The sequence below is a fragment of the Neomonachus schauinslandi genome, chromosome 14, assembly GCF_002201575.2.
Source record: "Neomonachus schauinslandi chromosome 14, ASM220157v2, whole genome shotgun sequence".
Taxonomy (NCBI): Eukaryota; Metazoa; Chordata; class Mammalia; order Carnivora; family Phocidae; genus Neomonachus; species Neomonachus schauinslandi.
The window spans coordinates 72,768,860-72,787,234 of NC_058416.1; the positions used below are offsets into that span (position 1 = coordinate 72,768,860).

General features: G+C 53.5%; 1 protein-coding gene across 2 annotated transcripts in view; it reads left to right on the forward strand.

The window, feature by feature from the left end:
* Positions 1 to 18,375, forward strand: part of TPST2 (tyrosylprotein sulfotransferase 2) — a 48,508-nt gene that overhangs the window by 23,284 nt on the left and 6,849 nt on the right. Inside the window, exons 2-4 of one of the 2 annotated variants that reach the window (XM_021703422.2) lie at positions 7,945 to 8,016; positions 12,593 to 13,498; positions 16,169 to 16,367. In XM_021703422.2, coding sequence (XP_021559097.1) covers positions 12,657 to 13,498; positions 16,169 to 16,367 — 1,041 coding nt within the window. In that variant the 5' untranslated portion in view covers positions 7,945 to 8,016; positions 12,593 to 12,656. Of the gene's footprint in view, positions 1 to 7,944; positions 8,017 to 12,592; positions 13,499 to 16,168; positions 16,368 to 18,375 lie in introns of those variants that run through there. The other variant, XM_021703421.2, reaches the window with a different exon arrangement.

Here is an 18,375-nt window from a genome sequence, read left to right on the forward strand (position 1 = left end):
GCAGCCTTGCTCATAAGAATTGTTGGACCCATTTTACGGATGAGGAAGCTGAGGCCCAGAGGCAGGTGCACACCCAGCCTGGCTGAGTGCACGCGTAGGGCTCTGTGCACCGCTGGTCCCTAAAACACACACAGCTTGTCTGCTTCCCTGCAGGGCCGTGTTCGATGTCTGGGGCCAAGGTCGCCCTGACCCCGGTCCCTGGTGTCCTCCACTCGATTCGGACTTGAGTTCATATCCAAGGTCACGTGCTGTGGGTGGGGGTCATGTTTCTTCCTAAGAGTCATATTGCCTTCTACTTTTATTTATTATGTAAAGTCAAAACACCCAAGCCACGCTGTGGGCTATGCCCTCAAGCTTTTCCCTGCGGCTCTTGTGTTGGACCTCTGCCCAGGCCCCTCCCCAGGCAGGAGTACCCCTCTCTGGCTCCTGGAGGCACAGTCTTTGGATGGCCTCCGAGGGGCCCAGGAGTTTGGATGAGGATTTCATTGACTCTGATTTAACATTTCCTCCAGGTGTCCGTGTAGGTGACAGATCCAGGCAGCGGGGCCTTGGTCACCGATAGAAACCACAGTATCTTTTTATTGCTTGCCAGTGGCTACAGGTATCTCTTCTCATCACTGCATGCCCCTTGTATTTGTCGTGGGGCCTGCCCTTAGATCATATTTATTGTTTTAATAAACGAGCATGTAGGTTACTTTGTCAGACCATTTTTTGGTAATGCTGTCCTTAGCCAGATTTCACTATAATTGGGGTCCTTTTGATCCTCTGTATTTTATTCTCTTTAAAAACACTCTTGAGGCGCCTGGGTGGCTCGGTCAATTAAGTGGCTGACTCTTGCTTTTGGCTCAGGTCGTGATCTCAGGGTTGTGGGATTGAGCCCCGTGTCAGGCTCCACACTGGGCGTGGAGCCTGCTGAAGATTCTTTCTCTCCCTCACTCTCTGCCTCTCCCCCTGGCCCCCACACTGGCTGCTTGTGCATGCTTTTTTGGTCTCTCTCTCAAAAAAAAGAAAATACCACACTTTCCTCAGAAGGGGCCGGTCGGTGTCTCCAGGCAGCTGAAGGGGTCTGTGGCACAAACGGGTGGAAGGACCAGCTAGATGTGGGTCTGCATCCTGACACTGGCCTGCACCACTGTGTGGGGGCCTGGCCTGGGTGAATGCCGGACCCAGGGCCCTGAGGAGCATTTCCTCGAGCAGTGGGCGGGGGGGTAGGGAGGGGGAGAGAAGCGGCACTTGGCGAAAGGCAGATCCCTGGGCCTCATCACATAACTTCTGAATCATAATGTTTGGGCGCGGGACCCAGGGGTCTGCGGCACGGGGGTCTGAGAACCAAAGAAGAGGGGAGAAACCACAGTGGTACAGTCATAGAGCCTGTTCCGAGCGCTGTCAGGTCATTTGTTTAATCCTCACAGCTCCGGTAGTATCCCCGTTTCACAGATGAGGAAACTGAGGCACGGAGAAGTTAGGGAATACGTCCCCCTACCCTCCTGCTCCAACAAGGGCTGCGTTGCTGATAATCGGCAGAACTAGAACTCCTACTCCAGTGCTCCTTGCCCCACCCCTAGCAGCTTCTTGGCCCAGGAATGGAGACAGGGTCTCCTGTGGGCCTGTATGCGTGTGGGTGCGTGTGTGCGTGTGTGTGTCCTGTTTGCATTGTTTACCGGGCAGGGCCCCGTGTGTTGCCAAGCAGGAAGCCCGGAGCAGGGGCCGCGCTGGGGGTGGTGGGTGGGGGTAGGGGGGCAGGGCTGGGAGCCAGGGGCCAGGTGTCTGAGCTGGCCGCTACCCTGAGCGGCCACGTGACAAACAGCTTCTCCGTCTATGCCCTGGGTGGGGTAGGGTTTGGGGGAAGCGATTAAGAGCCTGGGTTCTGGCATCAGACAGACCCGGGTACCAGTTCAGGGTCAGTTATCATCTGTGTGACCTTGAGCTAGACACCTCGCCTCTCTGAGCCTCACCTTCCGCCTCCGTAAAACGAGGCTAATCATAGTGTCTTACCCCCAGGGTGGTGGTTAGAGGCAAAATGCCCAGAAGAGCACCAGGCACACAGGAATTTCTTTCCCTAAGTCTTCACTTGGCGACAGAACCAGATGCCAGATGATTCTGTGTGCATGCTTGTGCTTTTTTTTTTTTTTTTTAATGAACTATTTGTTTTCCCAAGTTGTACATTTTTCTCTCACCCACCGAAGGCTGGCGACCTGAGGCCTCCCACTGGTCCTTCTGGGATGGAGCCCAAAACCAAAATATACACCAGCTCCCCCTGGGGCGAATTGCATCTGCATTGCCTGGGCTTGCCCGAGCCCCTCTGGGGACGGGTGCTGCCCCAGCTGTGTTTGCAGCCTACAGACCAGGGGGTTGGTCATCTGTGGCCCGCGGGACAGACCTAGCTCGCTGCCCGATTTTGTAAATTGGAACACGGCCACGCACCTTCCTTGGTGTGTCGTGTAGAGCGACTTTCATGAATGGAAAAGCTGCCTCACAGACCGTGTGACCCACGTGGCCGAGACCATTGGCTCTCTGGCCCTTTACAGAGGAGATTTGCTGATCCCGCCTCCCCAGGCCACGCGAGTTCCTTCCATTCTTCGTCCACCTGCTGTGAGGACAGTGCTCACAATATTAAATGCTAACGTTTTTGCGTTGCTCCACGTCAGGCTCGGTGGAAGATATGTAGTTTGTCAAGACTCTCTTTGGTCTGGGTGTTATTCCCCTTTGTCAGGTGGGAACGCTGAGGCTTGGAGAGCCACACCAGAGTGACGCGGGACACCCAGCCTCTGAGTGGGGGAGCGGGGATGTGAGCCCTGGGCCTCATCACTCCCTATCCCCAACTTGTGTCTACCAGGGGGGCTGAACTGGGCCTCCTAGGGGGAGCCTGGACAACACGTGGGGGCCCTGCTTTGGTCATTTTTGGTAAAAAATGTGAAGATTTGGGTCTTCCTCCTGGCTCTCCTGCTTATCAGCTGTGTGGCCTTGGGCAGGTGACCCCACCTCTCTGAGCCCCAGTAAATAGGTGGTAATAAGGGAGGGTCAAAGGAGGTCATGGGGGTGGCGGGGTAGTGAGGACAAAATTCAGTGATCTGTGTAGAACCCTTAGCTTAGTACCTAGCATACAATATATATAATAAGTGCTCAGTAAGGACACCTGTGTGGCTCAGTCCATTAAGTGTCTGCCTTCGGCTCAGGTCATGAACCCAAGGTCCTGGGATTGAGCCCCACACTGGGCTCCCTGCTCAGCGGGGAGCCTGCTTCTCCCTCTCTCTCTGCCTGCCCCTACCCCTGCTTGTGCACACATGTTCTCTCTCTCTCAGATAAATAAATAAAATCTTTAAAAAATAAATAAATGCTTGGGCGCCTGGGTGGCTCAGTTGGTTAAGCAACTGCCTTCGGCTCAGGTCATGATCCTGGAGTCCCGGGATCGAGTCCCGCATCGGGCTCCCTGCTCCGCGAGGAGTCTGCTTCTCCCTCTGACCCTCCCCCCTCTCATGCTCTCTCTCTCTCATTCTCTCTCTCAAATAAATAAAATCTTTAAAAAATAAATAAATAAATGCTCAATAAATAAGAACTAATACTTTTAATGTAGGGAGCCAGCCCACCTTCTCGTCTTCCCTTTTTAAGCACCGAGAATGAGATTTTATGCTCAAGAATTATTTTTTGACCTCTTCCTCTTGCCCTTTTGGAATCTGGCTGGTTGCTGGTTTCCCCCCAGAGTGGGGCAGGCTGAGGTCTCTGATCCCCAGGGGCCTGGCCCCAGAGAACACCCGTCTCCTGTCTCCCCAGCTCTGGGGTCCGGGTGGTGAGGTCAGCAGGGCGGCTGGTAGCCATGGCAATGGAATGTTTGAGAGCTGGCGCCCACACGGAGTTTGCAGGGCTGGTGGCTGAGTCTGCGCACAGGGGCACCGGGCCACCCTCCAAGGCCACCCTGTAAGTGCAGTCGCCTGCCTGCTTCTCTGGCATCCTGTGCTTCATCCCCCCTCCCCAGCCCGGGGAACCTCTCAGCCTGGAGAAATCACGCTGAGTTAGAAAGTTCACACGAGCCTGAACCCAGACTGGTGTGGTCTCTGTAAATGTCACCTCCTTCTGCGACACTTTATGACACGTCTCCCCCACCCCACTGTGGGCATTTCCTTCCAAGCATTTGTCACAGGCATCATTATCCCACACGCGGCTTTCCTTGCTCCCCGCCAGGATGTCAGCTCCATGAGGGCCAGGCCCTTTGTCTGCTGCCCTCCATGTGTCCCAGAGCCCCCATCAGTGCCTGGCACACAGTAGGTGTAAACGTTCGTGGAATGAATGAACGTGGGTCTAAAGGGATCTCGAACACTGGACAGCCCTCCCCCCGTCCCTCCCTTCCAGTGGTCATTCAGGGAAACTCATGGGCTGGTGCAGAGAGAGAGAGCAGAGTCCCTCCTGGCCTCCCCTGCTGCCCCCATTCTATGAGTCACGTGATGTGACGCCCAGGACAGCATCTTGGGGACATAGCCAGCTTTGGAAACTGACGCTTCTTCCTGCTAGATATGTGGCTTCTGCAAACCACTTCAGCTCTCTGTCTTTCAAGCTCCTCACCCATCAAATGGAGATAAAAGACCTCACCTTAAGAGGTTCTGCCCAGCATGAAATGAGAAAGGGAAAGGGCAATGGGTAAACAGCACTCGCTGTTTGCCAGGCGCTGGTCCAACATTTTCTAACTTATTTACACCTCCCAGCACCCCTAGGAGGTGAGTTCCTCGTTGGCACTGACCACACTGCAAATGCCCTATCAGTTATTGCTGTCGTCCCCATTTTACAGATGCAGGAACTGAGGTTCAGAGAGGCTCGGTGACTTGCCTGAGGTCACACAGCCAGTGGCTGGTGGAGCCGCAATCCGAGCCAGCCCAAGCAGCCTGCCCCCCCCCCCACTATGCGTGGCATAGAATTCAAAAAAATAAATACTAGTTGTTCTGTTATTTTATTCTAGAGAAAGGCAAGATGACAACACTCTGAAAGTATGTCTTGAGGAGAAACATGTTATCAGCAAGCACCACTCCTGGTGACCTTTCCAGTCGTATTTCCTTCTCATCTTTTTATCTTTTTGTGGTTTGTGTTTGCTGTTTAGTTCAGCTGAGGTGGCGGTTTTGTTCTTGGGCATAATTATGCGCATCCTGCCCCCACAAGGGCCTGTGTCGTCCATAAACGAGAGAACTGGGGAGGGGGACCCTCCCCACCCCACCCTGACACAAGGGGCTGTGTGAGGATGAAATGTGGTCTGGTGCCAAGTACATAGTGGTGCTTAATCAGTGCCGCCTTTCCTCCTACAAGAGAAGGGGGGCTCAGTGACCCCCACGCCCATGCATCTCATTTGTCTTCCAAATCAGTGCCCTCCAGTAGAACTTCCTGCCAGTGATGGGAATGTTCTAGAGCAGGGGTCCACAAATTCATCCTATAAATGTCCAAATAGTAAGTATTCCAGGTTTTGCAGAATGGGTAAGGTTTTTGTTGCTGCTTCTCTCCTTTTCCCTGGCCCCCCTCCTCTTCCTCTCTTTCCTCTTCTCTTTCCCTTAAAAAAAAGGTAAAATCCATTCTTTTTTTTTTTTTTAAAGATTTTATTTATTTATTTGAGAGAGAGAGAAAACACAAGCAGGGAGGGGCGGGGCAGAGGGAGAGGGAGCAGACCCCCTGCTGAACAGGGAGGCCCGGATGATGCAGATGATGCAGATGATGCAGATGATGCAGATGATGCCGGGCTCCATCCCAGGACCTTGGGATCATGAGTGAGCTAAAAGCCATTCTTAGCTTGAGGGCTGAAGGTTGGATTTGGCCCGAGGGCCGCTGTTTGCTGACCCCATCCCAGACCTGCCCTGTGCAGCAGGGTACCCGCCCTGCTCCCCGGCGGCTACCAGGCACTTGAAATATGGTGGGTGCACACAAGGAGTTGAATTTAAAATGTTTTTTCATTTTACTTAATTTAAATGTAAATGCCTGACAAGTGGTCTGTGCCCCCCAGTCGACAAGCAGCTCTGAAGGACTCGAGGCTGTGGCAGCCCCCACCTCCCGGCCTGTGGCTGGCAGGTCTCTCTCAGCTCTGTGGCATTTCAAGGGCCGCCCGAGGGCAGCTGGGCCCCAGCCATCTCCTCTCTGGCCGCAGGAAGCGCTTCAAGTGCCCTGTCCCTAATTGTTTTTATTTGTTCCAAGAGGCAGGCCTCCGCTGTGGGCCACCAAGGTCCCAGGAGCATCAAGGCCTGTGTACTCTGAGGCTCAGGGGCGGGGTGGGGGGGAGCGCTGGTTGCTGTGGTTACACCTGGACCCCCCCCCTTCTCCATCTGTGTGTACTGAGAACTCGGCAGCCTGCTTTTGTGAGGATAGACACAAAATAGAGAGGCGAGGAGTGAGCTAAGGGGGAACGAGGACAGAGAAATGCAGTAAAGGCCTTACACCCGGAGGATCTCCAACGCGGCACAAGAGAAAATAATCGCGGAGATTTCTGAGTGCTCGCTATAGAAGGGTCATCGTGAGCTTTCAACAAATGACAACCCATTTTACGGAACAGGAAAACTGAGGCTCAGAGGAACAATGATTTAATGTAGTCAGGGAGTCGTCCAACCGTAGAGCTGTGTTCTGAACCACCTCCATGTCCTGGGAAGGGACCAAGAGCTCCAGACTCCGCATGTGAGTCTGTGACATGATTTCCCTCGTGGGCCTCAGTCATCCCATCTGTAACATGGAGGGAGGCGAGAACCAGACTAGAAATCCCCACCCTGAAGGGATGTACACCAGGAGCCCCTTGGTTCCACATCCGCCCCAGCTTCCTGCCAGACTCCGTCGTACTCATGGGCCCATTCCTTTAGCGCGATGGTTAAGAGCCGGGCGTCTGGGGGCACCTGGGTGGCTCAGTCGGTTAAGTGTCTGCCTTCGGCTCAGGTCATGATCCCGGGGTGTTGGGATCGAGTCCTGCGTCAGGCTCCCTGCTCATCGGGGAGCCTGCTTCTCCCTCTCCCTTTGCCCCTCTCCCTGCTCATGCTCTCTCTCTCTCTCTCTCTCAAATAAATAATTAAAATCTTGGAAAAAATGAAAAAAGAGCTGGGTGCCTGAGTCTCACAGATCTGGATGGGGATCCTGGTTCTGGAAGTCCCCTGGGTCAGTTGCTCTTCCTCTTGGGGTCTTTTTCTCTTCTTTTATTTTTAAAGATTTTATTTATTTATTTGAGACAGAGAGAATGAGAGAGAGACAGAGAGCACATGAGACGGGGGAGGGTCAGAGGGAGAAGCAGGCTCCCTGCCGAGCAGAGAGCCCGATGCGGGACTCGATCCCGGGACTCCAGGATCATGACCTGAGCCGAAGGCAGTCGCTTAACCAACTGAGCCACCCAGGTGCCCTCTTTTTCTCTTCTTTAAAATTGGGATCCTCATGCTCTCCTCCAAGGGGGACTAAATGAACAAGGCACTTATATAGTAGGCATTTGGTCGTATTTGGTGGCAGCCGTAGGACAGTGTACCACTCCGAGGGCCCCGTATTTATCCTAGGCTAGGTATGTGGTACCTACCCTTTTGGAGTTGGACAGTGTACCTGTTCAACCATACCCAGCAGCCCTGGATGGTGATTAGTGGTATAGCGGTGGTGATTGTTGCTTATCCTTATATTTACTTTTCCTGAAGTCCAAGGTCCTTGGCCGAAAGAAAGGGAGAACCCTGGCTGGCAGAGACCCAGGGGCTCCCTAAGGCAGCAGTGCCTTAGCTCACATTCTGAGCAGTGAGCCAAGTTCATTCCCTGTAGGACCAGGCCAGTTCAGACCCCAGCCGTGGCATCTTGGGTTCAGATGGTCTCCCCTTGCACTCCAACTCGTCCCCCAGAATACTTCCCTCCAAAATCATCGCCGGATGCCCACTGGGGAGCCTGACACCCTCCTCTGCCCCTCTGAGGGGGCCCGGCCCCTCCACAGCACCCACCCCTAATGCATCCTCTCCTTTGCCTCTGCAGGGGTCAGCTGGCAGACCATCTTGCCGAGGGGCCACAAGGGCTGGAACCCAGCAATGAGAGTGCCCAGGGGAGGTAAGTGCCTCCAAAAGGCCCCCAGAGTCCGGGCTCCTCCAGAGACTGCCCTAGAAAGAGCCGCTCTACTCTCCCGGCTCTGTTACTGGGCAGCCACACTCCTCTGGCTGGTGGTGTCCTCTCCGGTAGAAACGCCATGCTAGACAGAGCTGGGTCGCAGCAGCATGCAGGGATGCAGGGGGCAGGGATGCAGGGGGCAGGCCTCTGTGGCTCTTCGTCTCATAGAGAGATGATCCTGGTGGTAGGAGAAGGCCGAGTCCCACAGTGGGCAGGGGACTTGGGAGCAGAGTCAGGGCATGGCCAGAATCCAAACCCTCTGCGTCCTGTCTGCCCAGCGCTAGGGTTTTGGTCTGCTGGCTCAGCACCTCACCCAAAATTTCCCTGAACCTCATAATAGCTCCCTGAGAGAGGGTTATTATTATGATCCCCCCACTTTTTGGAGGGGTGAAGTACCTTGTCCAAATCACCAGCTGGCAAGTGGCAGAGGCAGGATTTGAACCCGGGGCTGTAAGATGTCATGTCTGAGGCTCTCACCCACCATCCTCATTGCCAGGACACTGGGACACCTCCCTTGACAGGGTCCAGTGGGGGTAGTGGAGGCAGAAGGCCCGTCCGAGTTCCCGGGCTGGGCGCTCTGGCCCCTCTGGAGTTGGGGTTCCTGGCTGTGGATGGCCAGGAAACTGCCTTTGGCTTTGTGGGTCCCCGGCTATCTCTCTCTGCCAGGTCACCCTCCTTTTTCTTCTCAAGGTGTCCCCCAGCTCTTTGCTGTCTTCTGCTCAGGGCTGACCCGTCTGCTTTGAGCTGTTTTCTTCTGATGACAGAGACAGGCCTGTGGCCGCATCCTATCTGAGGACAGCGAACAGCTCGGCCTCAGCCTGGCCAGATCCAGGCCTGCCACTCCGGCCGTGTGACCCTGAGCCAGTGGCTTCTTCTCTCTGAGCTGTTGAGGGCGAGGCTTCCCTACCCCAGGGTTGGTAGAGACGGTCCCATTACATGACACATGTTTTCAAAGTTTTCGCTGTGCAAGTGCTTCATAAATGTGAAAACACAAAAATCGGGCGCCTTGTTTTAAAGTGTTATAGCCATGGGCGCCTGGGTGGCTCAGTTGGTTCAGCATCTGAGTCTTGATCTCAACTCAGATCTTGATCTCTGGGTCGGGAGTTCAAGCCCTGCCTTGGGCTCCACGTGTGGAGCCTACTTAAAAAAAAAAAAATTAAAATTAAGTGTTGTAGCCAAATGAATGGTCAGTATTAAGCAAACTTGGTGTGTCAATAACATTTTCCTTATTCCGCCTATCCATTCTTCCAGGCCTTTCTCCCTGATATTTAGAATCCAAACCAGTTCCAACCCCAAACATAAGCTAGAGAGTTACACATACACACGCATACACACACAAACGCGCACGCGCACGCATACACACACAAGCATGTACACTGTACCTATCCTTTCTGGAAACAGCCTTCCCAAAGTACCCCTTTTCTTCCTGTCTCTGCACCCCCCCATTGCCTTCTGTTCCCCCAAAGCTCCATTCTCTCCGTCCCTGCCAAGTGTCAGGAGGAAAGGGTGGTGGCTCTAATTCAAACTAAAGTGTAGTTGACTGTCCTCCAGGAGCACCGGCACTGAAATAATAAACAGAATTCTAGTCTCGAGTCTAAGAAGAGGATTTTAATGAGCACTTGAATAAGTTGATGGGTCTTTGGAGAGATTTCCAAGTAGCTTTATGTCCTGTCCAGCCTGCCTTAGCCCTGAGTAGCTCTGGAATCAGATTTCCCCATCCCAGACCCTGAATTCAGGGCACCAGGGAACCCCCACCATGATTGGCAGCATAGGACAGATGCGGTTTTCCAGGGAGAGGGTCCCAGCCATTTCCCGATGCTCAAGAGGCCAGGGACCCCAGGCTGAGATTAATCTGTGCTGTGTCAGTCGCTTCTAGAACCCTCCCAGCAGCATTTGAGGTCAGTGCACCCCACCCCTCTTTGCAGCCAGGAAGCTGTGGTTTACGTGGGGGAAGTGACTCTCCCAAAGCCACTTGGTCAGGAAATGCTGGGCCTCTCAGCAGTTTGGACCCCAGGGCTGAGATTGTGCGTTGGATGTTGATTTCCTACTTGCTACGGCCCAAGGGGCTCCAGGCAGCCCAGACTGTCGCGGGTGGATCCGTGCGGCTGCAAACCGGGTCCTTCGGTGGTTTTGGCTGAACCTCATGTCCTTCGAGAAACACCAGCTCCCACTCCCTTCCCACAGACCCTGGCTGCATTTAGCTCCCCCACCGTGCTGCGTTCTTCCCCTGACTGTGCCTTCGCACTGGCTGTTCCCTTTGCCAGGAACACCCCCCTCTCCCTTCCCCACCTGGCTCTTTGAAAACCAGCCATCTGCTAGTCAGACTCGGCACGAGGGCCAGCACCTGCAGGAAGCCTCCCCTCACCTACTCAGGTAGAGCCCGTCACCCCCTCCCAGGTATGGCTCCATAGAGTGGGCAGACTTGGGGGGGGTAGAGGCTGTGTCTCTTGGCTCCCTAGCCCAACTCCCGGCACACAGGAAGTACTTGCTGATTGTGGGAATAAAGAAATAGCCAATGATCATGGCAGAGACCACTGATAATATCCTTTCAAATGCTCCTCACGTGCCAGGCGCGTTCCTCAGTTCTTAAGGGAGTCATGTAATGGTCGTGCCAGCCCTTTGAGGTTGATCCTCTTGGACCCATTTTATGGATGAGGCTCAGCGAGGTGAAGTGTGGTGCCCAAGCTCACACAGCCACACAGGAAGGGGAAGAGCTGGGATTCGAACCCAGGCCTGCCTGCCTCCTTGAATGCCCACAGACCTCAAGACCTCACTTTGATTCTGCAAAGATGTGGGAAAGGCAAAGGAGGGGCCTTGAGGATAAACTAGGGAGGAGGGCAGGCCTGTCATTTGAGGTGACTAGAGAAAGGGGGTGGCTGAGCTGGGTGGGCCCTGCTTACCGAAACAAGCCCCAACTTGAAGAATTGCCACTGAAGTCTGATCATCGTCCCTGGGAGGCATGAGGAATGTAGGCTCAGGCTCATAATTCATATCCTCAGTCATCCTCTGCCCCTGTCCCCACGTCACCCTCACTGTCCCGGCATCCCTGAGTCTCCCAAGGACCAGGACACCAGCAGGAGCCTCCTCCCTGACCTCCCTGCCTCCATTCTCACCCCTGTGGGCTCTCTCTCTGGGGGCTGCCCTGAGAGTAAGTCCAGCTCCCTCCCCTGTCCCCTGAGAACTTGTGTGGCTTCTGTGCCCCCCAGTTTTTCCCTCTCCCTCCCTTCTGCCTCCTGAGGTTCTTGAACACCCCCACACCCTCTCCCATCTGGGGCTCTTTGCATTCGCTGTTCCCTCTGCCTGGAGCACTCCTCCCACACATCTTCACATGGCTGGCTCCTTCTCATCCAGGACTCAGCTTGAATGCCACCTCCCCCGAGAAGCCCTCCCTGACCTCCCTCCTCCTTCCCCTACTTGATCCCTCTCACTGTGTAAGCTGTTTTTAAAACCCTGTGGCCATGGCTCGTGTACTATCGCTTCCCCCACTAGTATGCAAGCTTCTTGAGTTCAAAGGCCCTGCTGTCTTACCCACTTTCCTGTCCCCAGCACTGAGCGCAGTGCCTAGCACCTTTTTTTTTTTTTTTTAAAGATTTTATTTTATTTATTTGACAGAGAGAGAGAGAGACAGCTAGAGAGGGAACACAAGCAGGGGGAGTGGGAGAGGGAGAAGCAGGCTTCCCGCCGAGCAGGGAGCCCGTTGCGGGGCTCGATCCCAGGACTCTGGGACCATGACCTGAGCCGAAGGCAGACGCTTAATGACTGAGCCACCCAGGCGCCCCAACCTTTTTATACTTAATACCCATTTACCAAATGAAGACCGAGTGAATGGGTAGTGATTCCAGAAGAAGCCCAGAACAGGATGGGATATTCCACACCATCTGCTGGCTAGCAGTGTGGTCCTTCAGAGCAGGCCGGCCTGGGCTGGAATTATTGGATACCAGCTCTGCTGCTCCCCAGCTGGGCATCCCTTTCCTCCTCTTTCTTTCTTTCTTTCTTTTTTTTAAGATTTTATTTACTTATTTGACAGAGAGCACAAGCAGGGGGAGTGACAGACAATGGGAGAGGGAGAAGCAGGTTTCCCGCCGAGCAGGGATCCCGATTCCGGACTCGATCCCAAGACCCTGGGATCATGACCTGAGCCAAAGGGAGATGCTTAACCGACTGAGCCACCCAGGTGTCCCTTTCCTCCTCTTTCTACGGCCCTCATGTCCTAGCATTTCTGGCCTCACCCTGCTCCTTCAACCAAGGCACATGCCCCAAATCCTTCCCGAGCACATGCGAGGTGCCAGGCACTGTGCTAGGCCCTGGAGAGACAGCCACGAACAGAACATGCAAAAACCGTGCCCTTGCCAAGTGGATATGCTGCTGAATTCGGACATTCCAGAGCATTGTTAAATGTGGAAACATTTTGAGAGTTGATTTCAGAGTAATTATGACTCTCCACCTGTCAGATGAAGCCTGCGATGGGGGTGTGTTTGGTTAGGGCCCGCGGCTCACAGGCGTCCCTCTCTCTCCCCAGATGCGAGCCCCGCTGGCCCCCCGGTGACCTGTCGCTGAAGCAGGCCCGCCACCCCAGGCCCAGCATGCGCCTGTCGGTGCGGAGGGCGCTGCTGGCAGCCGGCTGCGCGCTGGCCCTGGTGCTGGCGGTCCAGGTGGGGCAGCAGGTGCTGGAGTGCCGCGCGGTGCTGGGGGGCCCGCGCAGCGCCCGGCGGGCCATGCGGCCGGAGCAGGAGGACCTGGTGATGGTGGGCGCGGACCACGTGGAGTACCGCTACGGCAAGGCCATGCCGCTCATCTTCGTGGGCGGCGTGCCCCGCAGCGGCACCACGCTCATGCGCGCCATGCTGGACGCCCACCCCGAGGTGCGCTGCGGCGAGGAGACGCGCATCATCCCGCGCGTGCTGGCCATGCGCCAGGCCTGGTCCAAGTCTGGCCGCGAGAAGCTGCGGCTGGACGAGGCGGGCGTGACGGACGAGGTGCTGGACGCCGCCATGCAGGCGTTCATCCTGGAGGTGATCGCCAAGCACGGTGAGCCGGCGCGCGTGCTGTGCAACAAGGACCCCTTCACGCTCAAGTCCTCCGTGTACCTGTCGCGCCTGTTCCCCAACTCCAAGTTCCTGCTGATGGTGCGGGACGGCCGGGCGTCCGTGCACTCCATGATCACCCGCAAGGTCACCATCGCGGGCTTCGACCTCAGCAGCTACCGTGATTGCCTCACCAAGTGGAACAAGGCCATCGAGGTGATGTACGCCCAGTGCATGGAGGTGGGCAAGGACAAGTGCCTGCCTGTGTACTACGAGCAGCTGGTGCTGCACCCCCGGCGCTCCCTCAAGCTCATCCTGGACTTTCTGGGCATCGCCTGGAGCGACGCCGTCCTGCACCACGAGGACCTCATTGGCAAGCCCGGTGGCGTGTCCCTGTCCAAGTGAGTGGAGCCCTCGCCCTCTGCCCAGCCCCCTGGCCTGGCTCAGAGGCAGTAGGTGGGAAGAGTAGCTCTGTCTCTCTGAACTGTGTGGCCTTGGGCAAGTCACTGTGCCTCTCTGAGCCTCAGCCTTCTCTGTGGGCATGGAAAAGATCTGGGAAGACAGTGGTTAAGAGCGAGCCTTGAATTGTGCCTCCCTCCTCGTAGTTCTGTGGCACTGACCAAGTCACTGTGCCTCTGTTAGCCTCAGCTTCGTTATCTACAAAAGTGGGGCCATCGGCCCTTCCCTTTTCTGAGAGAATCAGCAGGCTTTGAATGTGCTTTGTAGTAAGCTGTTGTGGGTAAAGGTTAACTTAAGAACACCAATCTGGAACCAGGTTGTCTGGGTTCCCATCCCAGCCCTGCCACTTCCTAGCTGTGTGACTTTGAGCAAGTGTCTCAACCTCTCTGTCCCCCATTTCCTTATCTGTAACATGAGGCTGTAGTCTATAAACCTTCTAGCTACCTATGAGCATCAAATAGGTAAATACATGTTAAGTGCTATTATTCCTGTTATTATTATTATCGTCTTAGCATTGACATGGCTTTTATTGGCACACACATTATCCTCACCCTCATTACCATGGAGTGAGTGCCTGAGGTGTGGTAAGCACTCAGTTAAACCCCCAACGCACATTATTCCTTTAGTCCCCACAGCAGCCTGAGGACATAAGAACTGCTCCTATCCCCATTTTACAGATGAAGAAACTGAGTCTCAGAGAGAAGTTACCTAAGGCCACACAGCTGGCAAAGTGTGGTGCCAGGATTTGAACCGAGGTCTGTTGGGGAGTCCAGAGCCTGTGTTCTCAAGCTCTCTACATCCGGGACCCCTCCTCTTTCCCTCCTTCTGTCTCTCGCTCTCTGCATTCTTCCTTTGGGGAGCTGTCCTCCTGAGACCCAGAGCGTGTGAGCAGTGCAGGATCAGAGTATGCCGTCTCTCTGTCTCCATTCTGATCAGGCCCAGGCACCCCTGAGATGCTGGAGCTGGGGTTTTGTAAATTATCATGACCAAAAAAAATCAGACGACTGTAGGAAGCGAAAGGAAAAACAGCCTACTATCCTACCATGCAGATGTTGACCTAGGATGCACTGGTTCTTTGTCAGGGGCTGTGGAGAAAACCAGAGCCCTCCTGAACCCAAACATGTCTCCCTGTAACTTTTTTTCACTTTGTGTCTGGGACCACTCGCCCATGGCCCCCCGGCTGCCACCGTGACATCATTTTGGACGGCTGCATAATATTCCACTCCGCGGAGCACAGCATTCTATTCAGCATCCCCTGTTTGTGGACACGTGGGTTATTTCCAGCTTTCTTTACTCCTATCAAGCATTGCTCCCATCCCGTCCTGGGATGTCTGCCTCTGTGTCCTTTCTGCCTCACACAGTCCTGGAGATCCAGAGCGTGGAAAGGCCATGCATATATTTGAGGTCTTTGACACAGTGACCCGAGTTGAGATTTCCATCCTGGTCTGCAGACTCCAAACCCATGGCTCTTCCCACCCATCCCCACCCTTCATCCTTCCCTGTCTCTTCCCTCCCGGTCCTGGCCTCTTTTTGCCACATCTTTCTTGTTTCCGTTCTTCTTCCCAGTTTATCTCTTAGTTGGGATGGAAGCATCTAGAAATAGACCCTGGATCCTGGGAGTTCCCTGCCCTCCATCATACAAGGCCTTTCACCTGTGATCGGTAGGGTCCTCGTGATTCAGATGGCTGGGTGAGCCCATCATAGGGGAGCGTGGAGAAGCACATCTGACAGCATGGTTGTTCGTTGTCGTAGCCCAGGGTGAAAGCAATGGAAATGGCCATCTTTAGGGGCATGGGAAAAATAAGCTGTGGAGGAATGCTGCATAGCTGGAGAAAAGAATGTGGCATCGGGTACAAAACAAAGCCATAAACCAAAACGTACAGTGTATGATTTTTGCTTTAAAAACTGCAAACGAAAGTATAGGCTTTCCGTGTGTGCGTGAGTGAGAGAGAAAGCGAACACCTCCTGAGACCTCACAATGTGCCATATACCTCTCTGAGATTAACTCATTTACTCTCCAGAACAGCCTGGTGAGGTGGGTTCTATCTACAAGTCCGCATTTGTAGATGAGGACTAATGGAGGAGGCTCAGAGAGGTGAAGTAACTTTCCAAGGCCACACAGCCAGTGTGGGTCCAGCTGGCATTTGAACCCTGGCTCCTGGGTCTGCCCTTAGCCACTCTCCTGTATAAAACACAGAAAATGGATTGAGAGGGTGGGCCCCCCCCCTCCCAGATGCTAAGACGAGGTCCCTGTAGGGAGCTGCTGCTGGGAGTGGTGGCCACTCTTAGCCTTAGCATTTGTGTTTTATAATTCTTTCTCAAGAACAAAATATCCATCTTAGTCACAAAAATAAAACGTTATTTTTAAAAAGCCATGACGTCAAGGAAGCAGAATTTTCAGTGCGCACTGCCTAATACTGTCTTCTGGTTTCTCACCGCGCGCTCTTATCCCCAATGTACAGAGGAGGTATGAGGAGGCCAAGCGACTTGCCTGCAGCCTCATAGTCGAGGGGGCACAGCTGCCCCAGGCCCCGGTACCCCCAGTGTGTCCAGCTGCCCCAGGTGCCATCCGGGTCTCCCTGTGCCCCGCGCAGCCTGTTCTTTCTCCCCAGGATTGAGCGATCCACAGACCAGGTCATCAAGCCTGTGAACCTGGAAGCGCTCTCCAAGTGGACCGGCCACATCCCCGGGGATGTGGTGAGGGACATGGCCCAGATCGCCCCGATGCTGGCTCGGCTCGGCTATGATCCCTATGCAAACCCGCCCAACTATGGCAATCCTGACCCCATCGTCATCAACAACACGCACCGGGTGAGTGCGTGCGCACGTGCGGAGATGCGCTCTCGGCCTGCCCCGGGGATGGGACATGGCGAATCCTATGATCGCTTATATTTCCATTTTCACTTGGGCCGCAAGGAAGCTCAAAACCAACTGGTAGCCTGTCTCTCACACTAGAGCATCTAACAGTGGGTCCGTTTGTGTACTGATTTCAACCGGTTTCTCTGTTCCTGTTCACCCTTTTCCCACTGTGTCCCTAGCTGTCTGTCTGTAAAGCATGTCAAGTCTTTGTTGAGCCTGAGTATGAATAAACTGTTGGTCCTTTTATTGCCCCCATAAATTTTAATGTTGATTTCTCAGATAGATGTGAGCTCAGGGCAGTTTAACGTACTTTTTAAGCTCTCCTTAGTTGAGACGGTCAAGGAAAATGACTTCGATGAGATGTTTTTGAAGCGTTAAAAGTCAGCTAATCCTGCATAAAGGAACAGTCAGCAAGTTCATGGTCTTATTTACATGTTGCTGTCACAGCTTCTGGTCTCCTTTGGGTGTGGTGTTGTGACTTCCTTAGAGGCATTGAGTTAGTGAAAGTATTTGAGCATGGGGCCCAGGCCTGAGGACAACGGGCCTTGCTAGTGCTCACACCATTAAGACCCAAGTCTTAATTCCAGCTATGCCCAGCATTTCCAAACACATGCTGATTTTAGAAAGTAAACAGTTCTTTTTTTTTTTTAAGATTTTATTTATTTACTTGAGAGAGAGAGAGAAAGAGAGACAGCATGAACAAGGGGTCTGACATGGGGATTGATCCCAGGACCTTGAGATCCTGACCTGAGCTGAAGGCAGATGCTTAACCGACTGAGCCACCCAGGCATCTCAGAAAGTAAACAGTTCCTATGTTGAAGAGCCAAGGAAGAAAGTCAGAACTTCTGTCACTTCCCCTTTAATTCTTCAGTGACTCAAGGAGAAAGACTCCCGTTTGGTGCTAACAAGGCTTCAACGCCTCTCCCACACGGGCAGGCTCTCTTAACCCTGAGCTTTGGGGGCTCAGCCCTTGTGATGAAAGCGGGTCTCAGCGTTTCCTCTCTCCCTTGACTGTGGATTTTGCAAATCTGTGGATTTTGCAAACATCTATTTGTGGAAATACTCAGAGATCCACTGGAAATGCGCAGGCCGTGTTGATAGTGTGAATATTCGCAACCTGGATGTGGTCTATTTTTTATTATTCAATTGTTTTAAGTCTTTATTATGTTTATTTTTTAAGAGTATTCTTTAGACTGTACTTAATGTGTTTCATACACTTAACTCTGCACCTATGCTGTATTTCATACAATATTTATTATATTTGCATATATCTTCATATAATAAAAAAATCAATTAACTGGATTAAAAAGAATAAACAGCAGCTGGAAGTGATCTTGAACTCCATCCCCCAGGCGCCAGGGTGAGGACCGCAGTGACAATGGGCTCTCCTTAACCCTGTGTTCTTAGCCAAGGGCCCAGCGGCAACTGCTCTGAAGTCTCTTTAAAAGGCGGAGGCCCAGGGTACCTGGGTGCCTCAGTGGGTTTAGGGACCAACTCTTGATTTCGGCTCAGGTCATGATCTCAGGGTCTTAAGATCGAGCCCCAGGTTGGGCTCTGCGCTCCGCGGGGAGTCTGCTTAAAGGTTCTCTCTCTCCCTCTCCCTCTGCCCCTCCTGCTTGCTCTCACACACTCACTCTCTCTCAAAAAAGAATAATAATAATAATAATAATAAGTAAATAAATAAAAGGCAGAGGCCCCTGGCTTTGTCCCAGGATGCCAGTCAGAAGCTCCCAGAGTAAGGCCTGACCTTGTGTATTGTATACAAATTTAAACATTTTGATGCACAAGATCAACTTTCTGAGCCTCTATCTTTCATTTGTTTCAAAGGGAAGATGTCCCTGGTTTCTTCCCAGGGGCTGCCCGACACTTGTTTCGTCTCTATGGTAGTTTTGCTATTACTGCGAAGATACGGGCCCTCATTGAAAACCGCGCATGCGTGCGTGCGTGCGGGCTTCTGCGC